Raw genomic sequence first — 17,382 nt, 5'->3', positions numbered from 1 at the left:
TTTAATCTCAAGAGGAAATAGGCACTGGTTTCTGTTACCTTCCCGTGGGATTTAAACTACTTTTAGCACTCTGGTGCTAATCCCAGCTCCAAATTTAGCCTAGGTAAAAGTTTGTGGAGTTTAAGGAGCATGCACATGAGCCAGCCCCCTCCAGAGCCTGTCTGAGGCTGGCAGGAGTCCCTGCTGGGACAAGCTCTGCTGCTACCTCATGAGCCACATCTCAGAGCAACTAACCACAGCTACCACTCTACCAGCCCGTGCTCCCTTGCCACATCCTGCCCCCCTGATGGTGTGCTAGTCCTTAGGGTAAAAAAACCCACCCTAAACCTGGAGAGGGATTTATCTGTGGCAGGGAAAGTTGCTGTCAGTTAGCTAAGCTGGTCTTTCCAGCTCCAGAGGACCAGAGCTTTCAGCCTTATGCTGTCCTTCCTTTGCTTTTGTAATCCACTCCGTGCTACCCTACTCTGTGCCCAGCTGCTGGCTTTAGCTGCTGGAGGAAAAACTGTGTTAGCAGTGGAGAGCCCAGCCGGCTGCAACGTGCCGGCACAGTGCCCATGCACTGCTTAAGCCCTGGCTAAGCCTTCCAAATTGGCTTTCACAGCTGCTGACCCTTTGCCCATGGCAGTGAGTGGAACAGGAGCTGTGAAGACAGCAGGCAAAGGCTTCTCTGAGGTTTTCTCAGCAAACCATAGGGCTACGTGAGGCTTTAAGGCTCTAACATGAAGGCAGTAACAGCGCGTGGCACAGCATAGCTAGCTGCAGCAGAATGTTTATTAGTAGGAAAGAACATTTAGGGGATTTCAGTAGGTCAATTTGTTTGAACTATCAGTATCCACCATACATTGGTTTTCATCAAGATTGTTCAAGGTTACATATTTATATAAGAAAACAATAATTCATATTTAGGTGCAATCAGTAATTCCAGTATGAAAAAGCACCATGTCACAAAACAGTTTACAATACAAAAGTCTTCAAAATCTAACATTTAAAAACAATATATTTGTTCAACAGTAATAACAATACAGTAAAAAAATTCTTATTTCCCTTCAAACAATACTGCTTATATATTTTGGCACTGAAAAAGAAACTATCACAAATGCGCCTTTTTAACCACACAATACTGTTTTGTGAGTGTCTATATAACAAGGAAAAACATGCTTTTGAAGTCAGTCATTTTGCCAGGTGCAGTTTGAACTGCTTTCTCCATTAAAAAGAAAAAAACAAACTAATAGAAAAAAACTCCTAAGCTGCAGCATGTCTTGACTTTTGGCCCAGGACACAATCTGGAGAAGTGTCTCTCAGACTCAGTCCATCTAGTAAATCAGCCCTGCCTGAAAGGCTGGATTCAAGCCCCATTTCCCTCTCCAAACCTGACAAGAAATATAGACCTAAGCCCCCCAAGGGGTCCTGTCTTTTAGGGACTGACCCCAAATTCTTGTTATATTAAGCACCCCAAAAAGATTCTGACCTTAAAATTACTGTTCAGGCTCTTCTTTTCCTTAATTGCTTGATTTCCCCAAATTTTGGTTAATTAATTTTAAAGTCACTTGCACAAATGGTCTCATAATGTGAGCCTATGGGTTTTGTCCTGGTAGAGCCAGCAATTCCAAGGAAAACTGGATGTGCATGTGCATGAACTGAGGGGGAAGGGAGCCTGATGCCAGCAGGGTGCCCTGGGTCAGGAGACATTCCTCCCAGGTCTCCTCCTGGGGCCAGGTCTGGCACACAGCATGAGAGGGGGAAGCTTGAATCTGAGAGAGTGTAAGACAGAAAACTAGACTTCTCAGGAAGAATTAGTTTCCACCCAAAACTGACCCCTATTAAAAGAAGAGCGCAGGTACTACGCGCCGGGTGAAACACCGGTGCCTGCGTGCAGCTATGATGGCCCTTGAAAAAGGCTGATTCTAGTGAACATGCAGTCGTTGGTGCTATCTCTAAAAGCTGAACAATAAACAAACAAACAAAAAATTTAAATAGTTTTTACATCCTACATCAAAGATGCCACTACAAAAACACAATAGCATCACACATTAATTAGTACAGTCTTAAAAATGCAAACCAACGCTGGTAAGACTCCCATACATTCTGCATATCATATGTACAGAAGATAACAGCTTCTCGAGAGGAGAGGACAGTCATAGGGTGATAATCTTCTGTTTTCTGAGTACGTTGCATAATACAAATACATTATCAGCATAAGAAAACTTTAACACTAAGGGTTCAAGAAAGGTCCTAACTGGAAGCTAATAGCAAGGGGAACCGTGCACGTGCTGGGGGCACAAAACATACACAACCCTCCACCAAATTCTGCGTCTCCTTCGGTGGCCTGATCATCTGCTTCCATTTTACCAGGTAGGTTTCACATGTTGCTCTGCAGGCACAGAATCCCAAAGCATACAGCAGCACAGGGCCATATCCCCAAAAGCTGCCCCTGATATGCCTGAAGGCTGCTCACCTCTGCATATCCTTTCATGGGCTTTGCCTGGCAAAGAACTAGCTGGAGACTTGGAATACCATGAGATAAGCTTACAACAGAACCAGGGGGGAAAATTAACACATCACGATACCTACAGGCAACTACACTCAGGACACTAGCAATTCTAGACAGCCATAAGAAAAATATGTGGACCAAATTAATTTAATTCATAGTTGTCCCTCTCCTTTCTGAGTGGTAAAAGTCTTCCTTAAGATATGTAGGTTTGCTTACAAAGCATTCATCTAGAGAGGTATCTAATTTTGCCAAGACACAGGATATGCTGAACTCCATGCTGCTGCAGTTAGTCTGCCCATGGTAGATTATTTAAAGTTTCATTTGGTATCTCTATGCTGCAATGAGGCAACAGCCTGAGGGAACAGAGATGAGAAAGCTCTCCCTGTGGAATGGTCATGGATTTAAATAGGAACTGTACACTTTGATCCATTCAGCTTTTGGCTGTGGTTTATCTCAGTTTATTAGTTTCTACAGCATCAAAAGTACCTGCCCAAATTTAAACAAATTGTTGTGGTTTAACCCCAGCTGGCAACTAAGTCCCACAGAGCCCCTCTCTCCCTCCCAGTGGGATGGAGAAGAGAGTTGGAAGGGAAGGGTAAAAGTGAGAAAACCCATGGGTTTTCTCAGTTTAAAGATGGTTTAATAGGGAAAGCAAAAGCCCCATGCACAAACAAAGCAAAACAAGGTATTCACTCCCCAGTTCCCATGGGCAGGAAGGTGTTCAGCCATCCCCAGGAAAACAGGGCTCCATCATGCATAATGGTGACTTGGAAAGACAAATGCCATCACTCTGAATGTCCCTCTTTTCCTCCTTCTTCCCCCTCACATCTTTGCTTACTGACTGAGACACCATATGGTCTGGGATATCCCTGGGGTCATTTGGGATCAGCTGTCCCAGCTGAGTTCCCTCCCATCCCCTTGTGAATCCCCAGCCCCCTCGCTGATGGAGTGGGGTGAGAAGCACAAAAGTCCTTGACACTGCTCCACTGGAATGAAAACATCCCTCTGTTATTAACACTGTTTCCCGCACAAATCCAAAACTTAGCCCCATTCTAGCTACTGTGAGGAAAACTAACTCTACCACAGCCAAAGCCAGAACACAAATGTGTAACTATTTACTTTTGCATTTATCACATCATTCACTCGGCAATATTTAAAAATCAAAAGATATGAAGTACTTCTGTCGGAAGAGGAAAATATTGGTCACTTTGGGTTCAAGTGTGAAATAGACCTGAATATACAAATATTAACTACAAAACTGCTTGGATGGAATTGAAGTGAGCAATTGGAAGAGATAAACATATTGACATGCAGCTCTGTTTCCTTGCAACAAGTGTGCAGACAAAAATAACCCCTAATGTAATTAAGCACTTCACTTTTACCAGGCACTGTGACCCCACCTTGGTAGTAATAGCTCAGACAGCTCTGCTCTTGGAATCATTGGGACTTTTGCATAAGAGCTGAAGGACCAGTGGGGCTAAATATAAGAGGTTCCAAGATAATGAAATAGATCACAAACACACCTCAAACACAAATAAGAAAATTAAGCACAAAATACCAAAGAAATATGATCTTGTAGAGTATTTGTATGACTAACATGGAGCATGATGTCTTCAGTAATGTTCCTTAGATCCTTATCAGATTGAAACCCTGGTTTTGTTTTTTCTTTTTCTTACAGATACTAATAAAAAGATATTTGGTTGCCCTGGAAATGGGAACAAGATAAGGACAGGAAATAAAAAAGTGATGGTGGCAAGGAGCTGCAAGTTCTTCCCCAAATAACCACATTGCACCCATTAATCTTCCCTCTGAGTGCAGCCAATGAGCAGCACAAATGAAGTTTAGAATCTAAGAGGATTTTCTCAGGTGGGTTTACTAATCACCATCATCCCATCATCCTGTTTGGCGGGGAAACATGAGGCCAACCCTGAAACCCCTGTCCCCAGGGAGGAGAAACCCAGAGGTCACACACTCAAGACATGTTTTTGACAGATGGCAGGAAGAGTTTCTGGATGATATTACTATGCCAGAATTATCTCTTGGTCCACAGCATCTGGGAGCTCCAGGAAGGATTGGGGCACAACACATTGAATGGTGATGCATAGGAGAATGCTGCTCTGGCCTGGAAGAAACCATGGGAGCAGAGAATGAGCACCAGTCAGGTTCAGTCTGCTGTGCCTCAACAAACACATACATGATAATGAAAACTATGTTGTTCCAGTGTGCCCTTGAAATGTTTAATACTGCTGTTACTTAATAATGGGAAGTAAATAGCATAGTCGGCAAGGTACACACAGGTGGTTCAAAGGCTGGAAACCAAATCAGAAGCTGTTCCTTCTAAGTGCATCAAACTTGGCTCCTCCAGATGTCAAGGGCTGGTATTTGTTCATACAGACGCTAGGGATGGCAACTGGGAGGTGGGTGCAAAAACTCGGAGAGCCGGACTCTGAGTGCATGCCCTGGGAAGGTGAGAACATCTTTGGTATAAGGTCAGAGCAAGAGGAGAAGATCTAAAACATGTCTCAGCTGCACAGTAAGTGAACACTAGGGAGAGGATGGCTGTTGTGTGCTTCGAAATCCAAGAAGCCCTCAGCAGGCCTAATAAGCTCTGATGACCACCTCTGTGGCAGGACCCAGAGTCCCCATTCTGAGCACATGGTGACATGGGGATGAAGCAGCCCAGGGGGTCCCATGGACTGGGCTGGTGCAGAGGAGCTATTCCGTGTTGACTATTGTCAAGAAGATTTCACCTTGCAAATTCAAACGCAGGGCTAAAGGCAGTGATGTCTTTCATAGTTTTTGTAGTCTTTTATGTAGTCTTTTTTGCATTGTTCACTATAACCCAAGCTTTTTTTTTTTGTCTTGCTTATTGTGCATTAATCAGCATTTTACATGTGATAGCTTAATCCCAACTATACATAAAAATAACATGACCTGTGGGAGCAATGAGGAAATCAAACCTGCATATGGCAAGAAGCCCCTCACACCTGGCCTTTCCAGCTGTTACTTGTTAAGAAATGGAAAATCTTCATCCCTGAAACAACTTCTCAGTATGGATGATTGGAAGAAACAGCAGCAAAAGCCAGGCTGGAATAAGGGGTGCTGCTGATTGCGATTCCCACAGCAGACAGGGATTGTTTCTGCAAGGGGCGAGGAGATTGACTTTACATCCAACTGATCGTTCTACTTCTCTGAAGGCCACAGGCACCTAACAGCTTCTGCAGCTCCTCAGTGCTGGTCCTGGTTTCTAGTGTCACTGCTCTCCACGACAATTTACAATCCCTGCTGCTTTTTCCCCCCTGTGCTTAAAACACAGCCATTCTCCCACCTTCCCCAGCCTGCAAAATAACACCTGGGCTTTGAGAGTCAATCAGAGCATTCCATTCTTTTCTATCGTGACTGGGAAGGAAGCTCCTGCAGGCAATGTTTTGCCCTCAGTTATACTTAGGGAAAGCCCTATGTTCATCCTAGGAGCTGTTTGTTCAACTCCTGCCAAGGCATAATGAACAGCTCTGCTGCTTGTATGCAGGGAAGAGCAGAGTTATTCTACTCCTGCAGATGCATGTTTACGCTGGAGGTATTTTAGAGTGTATTTTGTCAGTGCCTATGATGGAATACACAGCAACAGAGCTGCTCAGATAGAAGGTGCCATTTCTGGTCTAGCCCTATCTCAGAGCACATCACACCATGAGTTTGATGTATCACTGCCTTGCATTTTATCTGCCTACTGCACAGTCAGTGGAAAACTCTGCATGCAGCCCTGAGCACTGCTCAGCTGTCTGGTGTTTGCCAACTTTCTCCAAATTTCGAAGCACAAGTTCTGCCTGTGATACCAACAAAACCAACTTCCCCCACTTTAAGACTCCTACATGAGATCCTGCTCAGTAAGACACAGAGCAAAGAATGCATCCAAATGCTTGTGTGAAGGGCAGGTGAAATATTCTTCTCCACCGGTCTTGCACCAAGTGCCTTGCGAGGAAACAGGGAGCACCATGAAAGAGACAAAAGGAGGTGCTGGTGTAGTGGGTGTTCAGGAAGACTTGGCCAGCCCTCCTCCCCTCTGATCATTTCACTTGGCACTTGTACACTAAGCTTCAAAAGGAAACTCTTTTGAAGGATGCTTCCTTGATCCTGACATGCTATATTGCTATCATGTTGTATCTTCACCAGTGGTGCTAAGAGAAAAAAGAGAGTTTTAAAAGAAGGAGGCACCTCAGCTCAGGGCATTTGTTCAGAGGCAGGAGATTCCCTTCTCACTGCCACGTGCCTCTAGGGATCTGCCAGTTGTCACCGTGTTCCCTAGTTCACATGTACTGAGACGTATGGCCAAGGCCATCTTCTCATCTCGATTTAGTCTGCAGATTAGAGCTTAACATCAAGTTACCACAGTTCACCAAGTTTCCATGAGTCAGCTGAGATGAGGTTCTGCCCACAGCAAATGAAAGGTAATGTGACTTAACCTGGTCTGCAGTGAAAGAAAATTAAGCTAAGCCGCATTATTGCACTTTTGCCATCAGTGAAGAGAGCACATGCTGAAAAGTCCTGGGGCTCAGCCCCCAGGGGGAGTATTCAAATCGTGTGTGACCACCTCTTATGCTGGTGTGCCATACTGCTGCACACAGACCTCATGCAGTTACAAAATTTACACACTTCTGGCTTACTGTTTTAAGCAGCAAAAAATGTGGAGGTCTTATAGCACAGAACAACAAAGGACAAAATGCTCCAGCAATAAGAAAAATCCTATAAGCTCCTAAGAACAGCAAGAGGAACAGCACAGATCTGGGTACCTCAGGAACATCCATGCCTGTGGACTGACAGGGCTTCAAATAATGTTGAAACAAAAATATTTCTTCAGTCCCTCTCAAACTGTAAGTGCTCACAGAAACACATGTGTTGGTTTTACAAGGGTAAACCAACTCTTTTCCCTTCCCAAAGCGTCCTAAAACAAAGACAGTCTGCTGCAAAATTCACAAGCCATAGTCCTCACTTCATATCTTCTGGTACAGAGTTTGGCAAGCTAACTGGGAATGTTGGATAAATGGGACTGGCATTTTCCATGGGTTCAGTCTACATGTGGGATGTACTTGTTAATTCTTTTGGACAACATGTGAGTGAAGGTTGCCTCTTGCACGTGCAACTAAAACTGGAGAATGCATCCACAAAATTGAGAGGTGATATGAAACACTATGTGCTGTCTGCCATCCTTCCTATATGAAGACAGTGCTAAAGGATCAGTTGAAAGTGTCTGACTTGCTGTGCTATTTTATGCAGGATATACCACTTTGCCTTCAAAAGCTTTATGAAGGCAGTTATGATTGCAAATGCAAATGGCAGCAAAGCAGAAATTTCCAGTCTGAGGCACAGCATACCACTGCAGTCCTGCTGATTTGAGGTCTGTGGATGCTCCTATCACAGTTCCAGCTATGGATCACTCTTTAAGTACATGCAGAAGCAGAGAAAGGAAGAGATAGTTAATAATTTAAAACAATACCAACCAGTGGTAGTCAGGTAAAAGAATAACCTTAGTTCACTCTGCAAATATTTATACAATACTCTTATCTCCAGCTATGTTCTCTGCAGTTGTAGCCTAATTCTTATAGTTTCAAATTTTGTGAACTATGGGAAGAATTACATCTCCACTGGCCTGGGGTCATAGTACAGGTTGTATTTTCAAACACATGTTGTACGGTAGTAACATATGAAATGATCCTGGCCCCAGAACTCCAAAACTTTTGAGCAAAAACAAACTGAGAGATTAGGTTCTGGGGTGGAAATATCCTGTAAAATGAAAAAGAGGCGGAATACCTTCGCTTAAATGAAAGGCAATGTTTTAAAAGTTTCAGTCACATGCAACTGCTTTCACAGCATTAAGAAGAAGATGGAACCGTAGAAGGTATCCGAGTTCACCTTCAGTAAATGCCAGCTCCATAGGTTTGGGCTGCTTTGGACGTACACTGAGCCGGGAGGTTAGAAGTTCAGCAGGGATCCTCTGGCATCACCTTGTCCTGCTGCCCACGCTGGAGTGGTGATGGAGCGCCCCAGGAGCAGCTGAGGCAGCGGGACTTGCCATTCCCGTCTGGAAGAGGGGGGTGTTGATCAGTGCATGCCCACTGACCTTCTTGCAGCAATCCCCAGCAGTCTGGCCAAGTTTCTGCTGAAAAACAACCCTCAAAGCACTCAAGGAGGAACATACCTTTCACTATCCATGAGGTGATGGATATGGGAGAGAGGGCCTCTCCAGATAAAGCAGAAAATTACCTTGAAGCAAGTAGGCATAGGCTCTCCTTTGAAGGGTTAGATTTGTGCACAGGATGTCTAATGAAGTTTTGGGAGAAAGAGATAGGGAACATTTCCATCAACCATAAGAATTGGTGCAAAACTCGTCACTGATGCTCATAACAGCTGAAAGCACTGGGTATTAAAATCTGTTTGCATCTGTGTTTGGGCCTCTTTTGCTTTCTCATTTTCCCCCACTCATTTCTGCTCAGTATTCTGATTAATGTGAGGGGAATATATAATCAACCAGATTTCTATGATTGTTTGAGACAAAGGTGTGTTCTTGAAGACATTTATTGAGTGTAATTAGCCACTCATAATAATTTTAGTACAACCAATTAACAATGTTATTTTCAATTTATTTTTATTGTCTTTTAACATGCTTTGCACTTCACACCTGGCAAAGCAAAGGTATGAAAAAATCAAGTCTAGGATTGTTTCTGTCAGTTATTGTACATGCTAGCTAGTGTTCCACATAAAATTATTCATAACTACTTATTCATGACTTCTAATTAGTACTTAGCTAATCATCATCTGTAAAGCAGACTTATTTTACTTAGTTTATTTTAGATTAAGGCTACTGGGGATTAGCAACTACAAGGTCACTTGACAAAATGCCAACCTTTCCTGTCAGACAAAGGTTACTCTAACGAATTCCCAACACTGTGCGCTGCCTGCATCGATACCTCTCCAACAGGATCACAGAGCAGACTTTAGCCAATGATTGGTTAATGCCAATTTACTCAGCATAATGCCTCCTGTTGCTAATGCTTTTCCGTTGCAACAGTGCTTGTAAAGTCCCTAAGAAATCCCACATACGTGTACTAGCCTTGCATACAGCAACTTTGACCAAAGGATAAAGTTTTGCAGCAGCAAATTTCAGAACTCCTGCATCTAGGCGAAAAGATAAACATTCAACGTTTCTCTCAAGAGCTGATCTTTTTTTGTTTTAATTTTTATATATATAAATATATCATAAAGCGTACCATTTCCTCATTTCAGTACAGATTTTTTGAACTTTACTAAAATAAATGAAATATAAATGCTACAATTTTATGTTTAAAACAAGTTTTGCTGAGAGCCTCCCCCTAAGAGCAGGCCCAGAAACTCTGTTAGCTATGTGGAGAGAGACAAAAACACCTCCAAAAATTTCCTCCTATGCAAGAGCATTCAGAATAGCAGATGTGCCTCAGCTGGAGATGCTTGCAGGTGTCCTTGAGTTCCTCACATGAATGCCCACTCTCCTTAGTAGCAACTGCTTTATTACTAACCTAAAAATTTCACATTCAACATGTATGTCCCTTAAATTCATTGTCAAGACCCAGTTTTTCATATCTGTGTCTGCCTTTGCTGATCCCAAACAAGAGGTATTGTCAGTTGTGGATTTGGAGATCAGGATTGCGAATTGCTGAATTTTCAGATAAAGCCATGTGAATTCAACCACTGTAAACCTAGTAAAAAATGTCAACCTTTGTTTTGTCCCTTCTCCTTCACAGCCTGGAAAATGTTCACAGCATTGAAACAAGGAGGTATAGGAGTGGACAATATACCCCACACATTTTGCACTTTTGTACTTTTTCTCAGTCCTGTCTTTGACCTTAACTGGTGCCTCCTGGACAAGTTCTAGCTGAATCCTACCCCACCTATCACAACCCCTTTGGTTCAGCCTCTACAACACTTTTCAGGTCCTGCAGGTGAATACTTAACAACTAAAGCAGCAATCTAAAATCTGTCAGTGTGTCTTGCTGCCAAGGGTTTTGTTGTTGGTTTACTCTTCCTCAACGCGTACTTTCCAAAACAGACACGTTAAAACAAACAACCAAAAAAACAAAAATGAAAATTTTAAAACAATGATAACACCACAATATCTGTTTAAAACAGTACTGCCCATGCCCTGGACAAATTGATAAGAGCAATTCAGCATTCTTATAATTAATCCACAACAAAAGAAGCTATAAGATGCCACAAATAAAGGCATAATTGGCCATACAGAGGCAACACTACCATGAATGTTGTTTGGCAAGGAAAAAAAAAAGCAGATACATAATTCATCCAAAGAAGGGGTTCAGAACTGCCCGGCGCTGCTGGGATCACACTGCAGGAGACGGACTATGGATGGATCACTCTTGGCGCCTCGGATGAACTCTTCCAGAGAGAGCTTTCCTAGAAAAGAAATGTGTTTACTTAGCTCATGTGGTGGGTCACAGTACACTTGACAAGCCTCTGGACAAACATGGTGTAAGGACGCTGGGGAAGCCCAAGGAAAATCCCTGGGAAAACAACCCTGCAAGGCAAAGTCCTGCCTGGCTGCACCCTGCTGGCCTTGTATGGTGGTGGCTTTGCGGGGTCATCCCATGTGGGTGGGACACCCCACCCACCCCACCAGAAGGGTGCCTACCGTCACGGTTGGTGTCCATCTGACGGAAGATCTTCTCTGTCCTCTTCTCTGGTGTTGACTCATCTTCTGGCATCTTCATTACAGATGAAACCATCTTATAGATTGCCTGTGTGATAGACAGGAGCAAAGAGCTGGTAAGAAACACATTATCTCAATGCAAGGATATGATTATAGATGCAGGCAGAAAATATCCTGGGAACATCAGCTGGAACCTGCTCTGGGATGCTGGAGGGTGTTGGGTGGCACCAGTACATGCAGCTTCCCTCTTCAGTGGGACACATTTATGAAACACTGTGTTTCTTCATTTAGTCACAGTTGAACACCATCTGGGTTTGGACTGAGGTTACATTTTTCCTTATTAAGACAGTCTTTGGATGAATTTATCATTTGTGCAGCATGTTAGGCATTGGCAGCTCCCAGAGCCTGGGGGAACGGTAAGACCACCAAGGTCTTGTTCTGTGCTGTGGTGTGTCTCTGTGCTTTGGCCTCCCAGGTTCCATCCTCACTGCACGTCTCCTCACCCTGCCTTTGCTTCTCCCCCATCTCCTTTCTCTCCCTCCCTGGTCAGCATCCTGTCCTGTGGCAGGGAGGTCAGTGACTCACTCCCTGCATTTGCTGTGTCTCACAGATAACAAAGACTGGACCATCAAGGAGCTGGCCTTTTCCTTGGGGGTTGGTGTGTGTACACAACTCAAAATCCCATTCACAATTCATTCTGGTCCCACAGAGCACTGGTACCACCCATAGCTATTCTCTGCACAGACAAATCCATTAGTCCCCTGAAAGAGAGGTAATTTAATTTTAAAACAAGGATGAGGATCTGTCTCTGAAGTGCTTATCCAAACCCTGCCTGCAAACATGAGCACGCAGCACCAATAAACAAGTGGGTTTTGTGTCAGGTATCTTTGCAGTGCCGCAGCTAGGAGAACAGCAGCACCCAGACAGCTTCAGGTTAGTGGCCTTGGGTGATCCTCCTGGCCATTTGGAGGGGCAGGACATCTCAGCCCAAGGCAGCATTGCCCCTGTCTAACCAGCTCCTTCTGCTTCCCATTGCAGCTCATTGATGCTGCACCAGGCATCGCCTTGCCCTGCAGCCCTGTAGATGTGGATCACTTTTGCCCACAGAGTCAAATGCTTGTTTTCACCCAATATACTTTCTCCAGTTAGTGAAGATGTGATTGCTTTAGTTATTTGTTATCTCTTTCCTCCTGCTCTGGGAGGGAGGTCCTTGGCGCAAGCCCCAGACTGCTCACTGGGTCACCCCTCTCCCCTTTTCCCCTTCGTGAAGGCACTCTGCCTAGCAGCTCACATCATCTGGCCCTTGACATTCTTGCTGGCTTCTCTGCCAACTGCTCACCTTTCACATCTCCTGGCCTTTAAATAATTTCAAGACTTACACTCTAAGAAAGGCATTTATCTTTTTAATTAATTATCCCTCGCTTATGCCCAGCATAATCAAACATCTGCTCCCCCAGTTATGCCACCAAGACTATGGCTGTGGATTTTCAGGTCTGCCCTCCGGTTAGTCTGTAACACTGGACTCAAACAGAGGAACAGAGGTGAACATTTCAGCATGAACAGCTGCTGGTTGAATGGAAGAGCAGTAGACACCCTTTTAATCATCATCATCATGATTTGCATGGCAGGAGTGCCCAAAGACTCCCAAGGGAATTAGGGTTCCAGAGTATTGGGCAGAGCCTCAGAACAGGCAGGGATGTTGTCCACATAACCAGGATACTCTGATACCAGGAGAACAGAAGAAATGGCGAACATGCAAGCACATAAACATAGGGATGAGGGAGCTGGGGGAAGGAGGCAACAGGGGAAGAAAAAAAAGGAGAGAGTGGACATTAAGAATTTACACCTTCCTCATCCTCATCAGCATGCAAGGCTTGCAAGGGTCAGAGCATAGACGAGGCTTATAAATCTGCCAGTGTTTAAGCATCTGAAGCGGTCTGGCTTTTGTCTGGGGTAGGAAGAGAGGTGGAGGGGTCATTCTCTCACTCTGGGTGAGAGCACGGCAAAGCAGAGAATCTGTATTGAAAGTGTGGGAGGAATGCGCCAGCCTGGGACTGCAGGGGTGTTTACCCTGATCAAAGTAACCATAGTAAGAATATGCAGATTTTTAGGACAAAAAAAAGCGCTTCAGGATGACTTCATCCTACAGGGTCCTTTTCACAGAGGCGTGTGAAGGGAATAACAGATGAGATATTCTAGGAAAGCCAGATGGGAATAACATAGTTAGCGTTCCTTTCATGCTGAAAATGGTTACTCTGGACAAATTCTTATGTCCTTACTCAGAACTTTAGTGGGAAGTTTTCCCAAAATAAAAGCCAGTTAAAGCTGATTAAGAATCTTGAGACTTGCCCCATATTAATTCAATGCAGCTACAGAGAGCTTTTTATTGTATGTTTGAAAGAGCAAGTTCTGAAAGGAAGTAGGTTTCATGCAATAATTACGTGGAGTTGGGCTGTACTAACCCTGAGCTGGGACCTGGGACTGAAAGGCTGCAGGAACTCCATCCCACATGGAGTGTGACTCCTCAGCTTCCCAGCACCTGGGCTGAAAACCATCAGTGGCACTCAGCAGGAAAAGTTTGGAGGTTGCTGTATATCAGCAGCCTCTTAAGTCAGGGCAGCTTTCTCAGGTGAACTTACATCAGGAGCGCTCCTTACAGCTCCCTGGCACCCCTGAATGCCACCAAGAAGTTGTGCCTCCAGAACCCTGTGTACATCACTGGAGCAAGCACAGGTTCCAGCTTTATCTGCTGCCCTACTGAACTCTCCCCTTTGATTTTCCAGCTGCATGTGGATGAGCAGCAGTGGGTGATTTAGGGCAAATCTCATCCCTTTGCCTATACACACCGGGTTTGCTCCCAGTCGCTGGCTGCCACTGCTGCGCTCAGGCCAGGAGCCTTGGTGAGGGCTGCATTTCCCTGTGTACTTGGCAAACTGTCAAAAATCTCCTTACAGTGATGGTAGCAATGACAATACGAATTTTCAATCGATCCTTTTTACTCGTTGAAATAAATTTTGACAGCTAAAAGTCTCATGAGGTGAATAATCAGCCTGAAAAAAATTGCTTTCCTCTCAGTCTCATGGGGATTTTTGACACTGTCTTTACAGAGCCATATCAGCTTCTGCTTCTTCCCATACCAGCTTCTGTTTCTTCCTGGCTTGCAAATAAACTAGCCTAGCAAGTGAAACGTGTGTACTCTGTTTTTATTAAACTGAAAGTGTTATTCTTGTCTCTCTGCTCAGTATTCTTAACATGGCTTTTGACTCCATGCAGTGAAAAAATGTATCCTTAGAAAAAGGTTTCCATCTCTTATTTGAATTCTTATTTTAAGAGACTGTAGCCAAATATGTCCTGTTTCAGCAAGGGGAACAAACACAAATCTTCTAACTGGCTTGCAGCTATTTTTGAGTAGACTGGGCTATTTAGATTATAGGTAAACATACGGGAGACATGAAAAGCCTGAGACATGAATTTAAGAGGAACTGTGGCAAAGTCTGTCAGGAGTGCAGGCTATGAAGCATCTTCCCTCAGTACTTTGCAGATGTGCTGTGCCTGGTAAGTGTATCAGTATCCCATGGACCTTCTTTCTTTAGGCTCTACCACCATCAACCCACCACTAAAGTCCTTCAAGTTATATGAACCTCCAAATTGTGCAGTTGCCTTCTCATGGGTCTCTAGGCAGGGCTTTTTGGAGGGATGCTCCTGGGCAGGTGTGGAGTCAGTGCTGAGCTGTGCCTTCATGATTAACAGCACTACGGTAAACGGAGCTTAAAGGAATGCAGGTGCTTTGCTATCCAGCACATCACTTTGCAAAGAAAATAGGCTTCAAAGAGCTGTTATGGACCATCCACATTCATCTCCTTGGCAGCTGGCCAGTCACTAGGGCTCCTGTGGCGCATCTTAACCAGTAGTTCTGTTGTTTCAGTGCTGCTGTTGCTACCACTGTTACCTCAAGCTCCTTATTGCAACACTGAGCAAGAGTGCAATGCCTGCATTGCATTAGATTAGGCCAGAGCAATGGAAGGGAAATGCAAAGAACCTTCAGCATAACAGAGCAAATCACTGAGAGAGGGCTTTCAAAGCACAAAGAAAAGCAGACTGAAAAAGAAGAAAAGTGTCCCTTGCCCCTATATTATTTAAGATACAGTAATCCCACAGTAACAGGGGCAGTATTTTTCTGTGAAACTAAAACTTTTAGACTGATGGTGTTTCTTTTAGCATTCATTTTGATGTATTGTCTCATGCAAAAATCCAATGAAAACATAATCCTGCTCTATCGATATGCCAATTTATGCCAGATAAGGGATTTGTAATAGGTTCCTTTGAGACATATATCAGAGTTTTAACAGAGTTCTGGTTTTCACTATCAGATTGTGACAGCTGAAGGCCCCCAGGAAGACATGTGATGCAAAATCCTGTCATTCCATATTAAAAAATAATCATCTTTCATAAATGAAAGTGATAGTTGTTTGCTGGCTTTTTGTATCTAATCACTCTACATCAAAGGAACCTCTCAACAAAGCAAGAAAATATGCTCATCTACTTCAGTTTCAGATATCACCTGAACACAGTTCCAGAGACTATACAACAAATCCCACCCCACTGGGAGGAGCTGTGAGTGACCAGTGCAATACAGGGAGATCAATGCATCCAAAAAAACCTGAAAGAAGAGAACAGGGTCAGATCTACAAACACACTGCCTCATGGGAAGCTCCATCACAGAAAGGGCAGCTTTTCTGACTGGAAAACTGCTGATATTCCATGGTACAGAAATAACTGTTGCTTAGGCTTATTAGGCTGTTCACTTCCATAACTGCTTTTTGTGTGATCCCTCAAAATGAGGTGAGATTATATGAGACAAAGCATCATGTGGTTGAGTTTCAGGTTCAATCTGAAGGGAGAAGAGAGCCAAACCTCCCAAGAAGTGCCCAAGAAGTGCAATGGAAGGTCTGGAGTGCCAGGCTGAGGGCTGTGTGCAGCCAAAGTGCTGCTTGGGGTTGGATACACACATCAATAGAATGTTGCCCTACATTGATCCCTAAGCTGCAATTTTGTTTGATAGCTGTAAAGGACACCATTACGATTTGGTACCAACATGAATATAAAGAGAAGGCAGAGCATTTCAGCCTCTAAACATCCTGGAAAGCAGATCTGGGATAACTGGAAAAAGCTGCTGGCTTTGCCTGTTCTTGTTTGGCTCACTCCAGAAAATCCGGCCACCGATGTTTTCATTAAATTTGACATGAACAAATTTGTGGCCTTGTTGTCCCTGTTTGTAAATCCCCTCGCCTGGGGGGTTTGTGCTGCCTCTCAGCTCAGTGCCTTCCTGGGCTCCTTGACAGCAGCGAGGGGTCCTGCAGCACCCAGGGTGTCTCCTCCTCCTGAAGAGCCGGTGGTCACTTGGGTTTGGCTCTTTGTGTTTGCTATGTGCTATGTTAGTTCTTTTTGGGATTCTTTTTGTTTTCTTAGGAGGAGAAATACAGCTAGAAAAACAATAATTGACAGGCTGTTTATCCTGCCTGGGGGAGAGGAAGATTTGTGAGGAACAGAGAATCTTCTAACGCAAATATTCCATGGGGTTTGTCATGGCACAGAGACAGGGAGGTCTTTGGGTCTGAACGCAGTTCTGCTCCTCAACTCAGACACAGGAACATCAAACAGACTAAGTGAAAGACAACACAGATTTGCAGCTGAGCTTTGTATCTGGTCTTGCTGAAGCAGAGCAAGTGCTGCTATTGGCCGCTGTTTGGAGGACGTGAGAAGAGCCCTGGTAGACAGGAGTCCCACGTATTAGGCTGACTCCCTACATGCAGCTTGCCATCACAGCCAGAAATTTGTGTGCATTCCTTTCCCTTGATTTCCAGCACAAATATAAGTCTGAATAATACAGCACATTGTTAGCACATCAAAATTTCCAGGGAAAGGATTTTGATAACAACCTTTTTTTTTTTTTTAACAGTGCTGCATTATACAGATTCAAGCTGTGTAAATACACTACAATATCAAAAATGTTTAAAATGTTTCAGTAGAGTGATGTGCCTCAAGGGCAAAAACATGTTAGAGAAAGCCAAAGTGAGGTCGGACTCCTACTAACACCACAAGAAAAGACAACCAAAGGGGCTGTGTGTGGATTCATCATCTACCCAGATAAGATTTATCTATACTGGCAACTTAATATGAAGACAGCTAGTATGATTCT

The 17,382-nt window shown here is 44.0% G+C and overlaps 1 protein-coding gene across 1 annotated transcript in view; it reads right to left on the bottom strand.

Moving 5' to 3' along the window:
- Window positions 1–753: 753 nt before the first annotated feature.
- NCALD (neurocalcin delta) overlaps window positions 754–17,382 on the bottom strand; it is a 58,370-nt gene continuing 41,741 nt past the window's right edge. Inside the window, exons 3-4 of the mRNA XM_027692547.1 lie at window positions 11,166–11,271; window positions 754–10,930 (exon numbers count right to left, since the gene is read on the bottom strand). Coding sequence (XP_027548348.1) covers window positions 10,833–10,930; window positions 11,166–11,271 — 204 coding nt within the window. The 3' untranslated portion in view covers window positions 754–10,832. The remainder of the gene's footprint in view (window positions 10,931–11,165; window positions 11,272–17,382) is intronic.

This window comes from Neopelma chrysocephalum, unplaced genomic scaffold (assembly GCF_003984885.1).
Source record: "Neopelma chrysocephalum unplaced genomic scaffold, ASM398488v2 Primary Assembly neopelma1_86, whole genome shotgun sequence".
Taxonomy (NCBI): Eukaryota; Metazoa; Chordata; class Aves; order Passeriformes; family Pipridae; genus Neopelma; species Neopelma chrysocephalum.
This window is presented reverse-complemented; position numbering and strand designations above follow the sequence as displayed.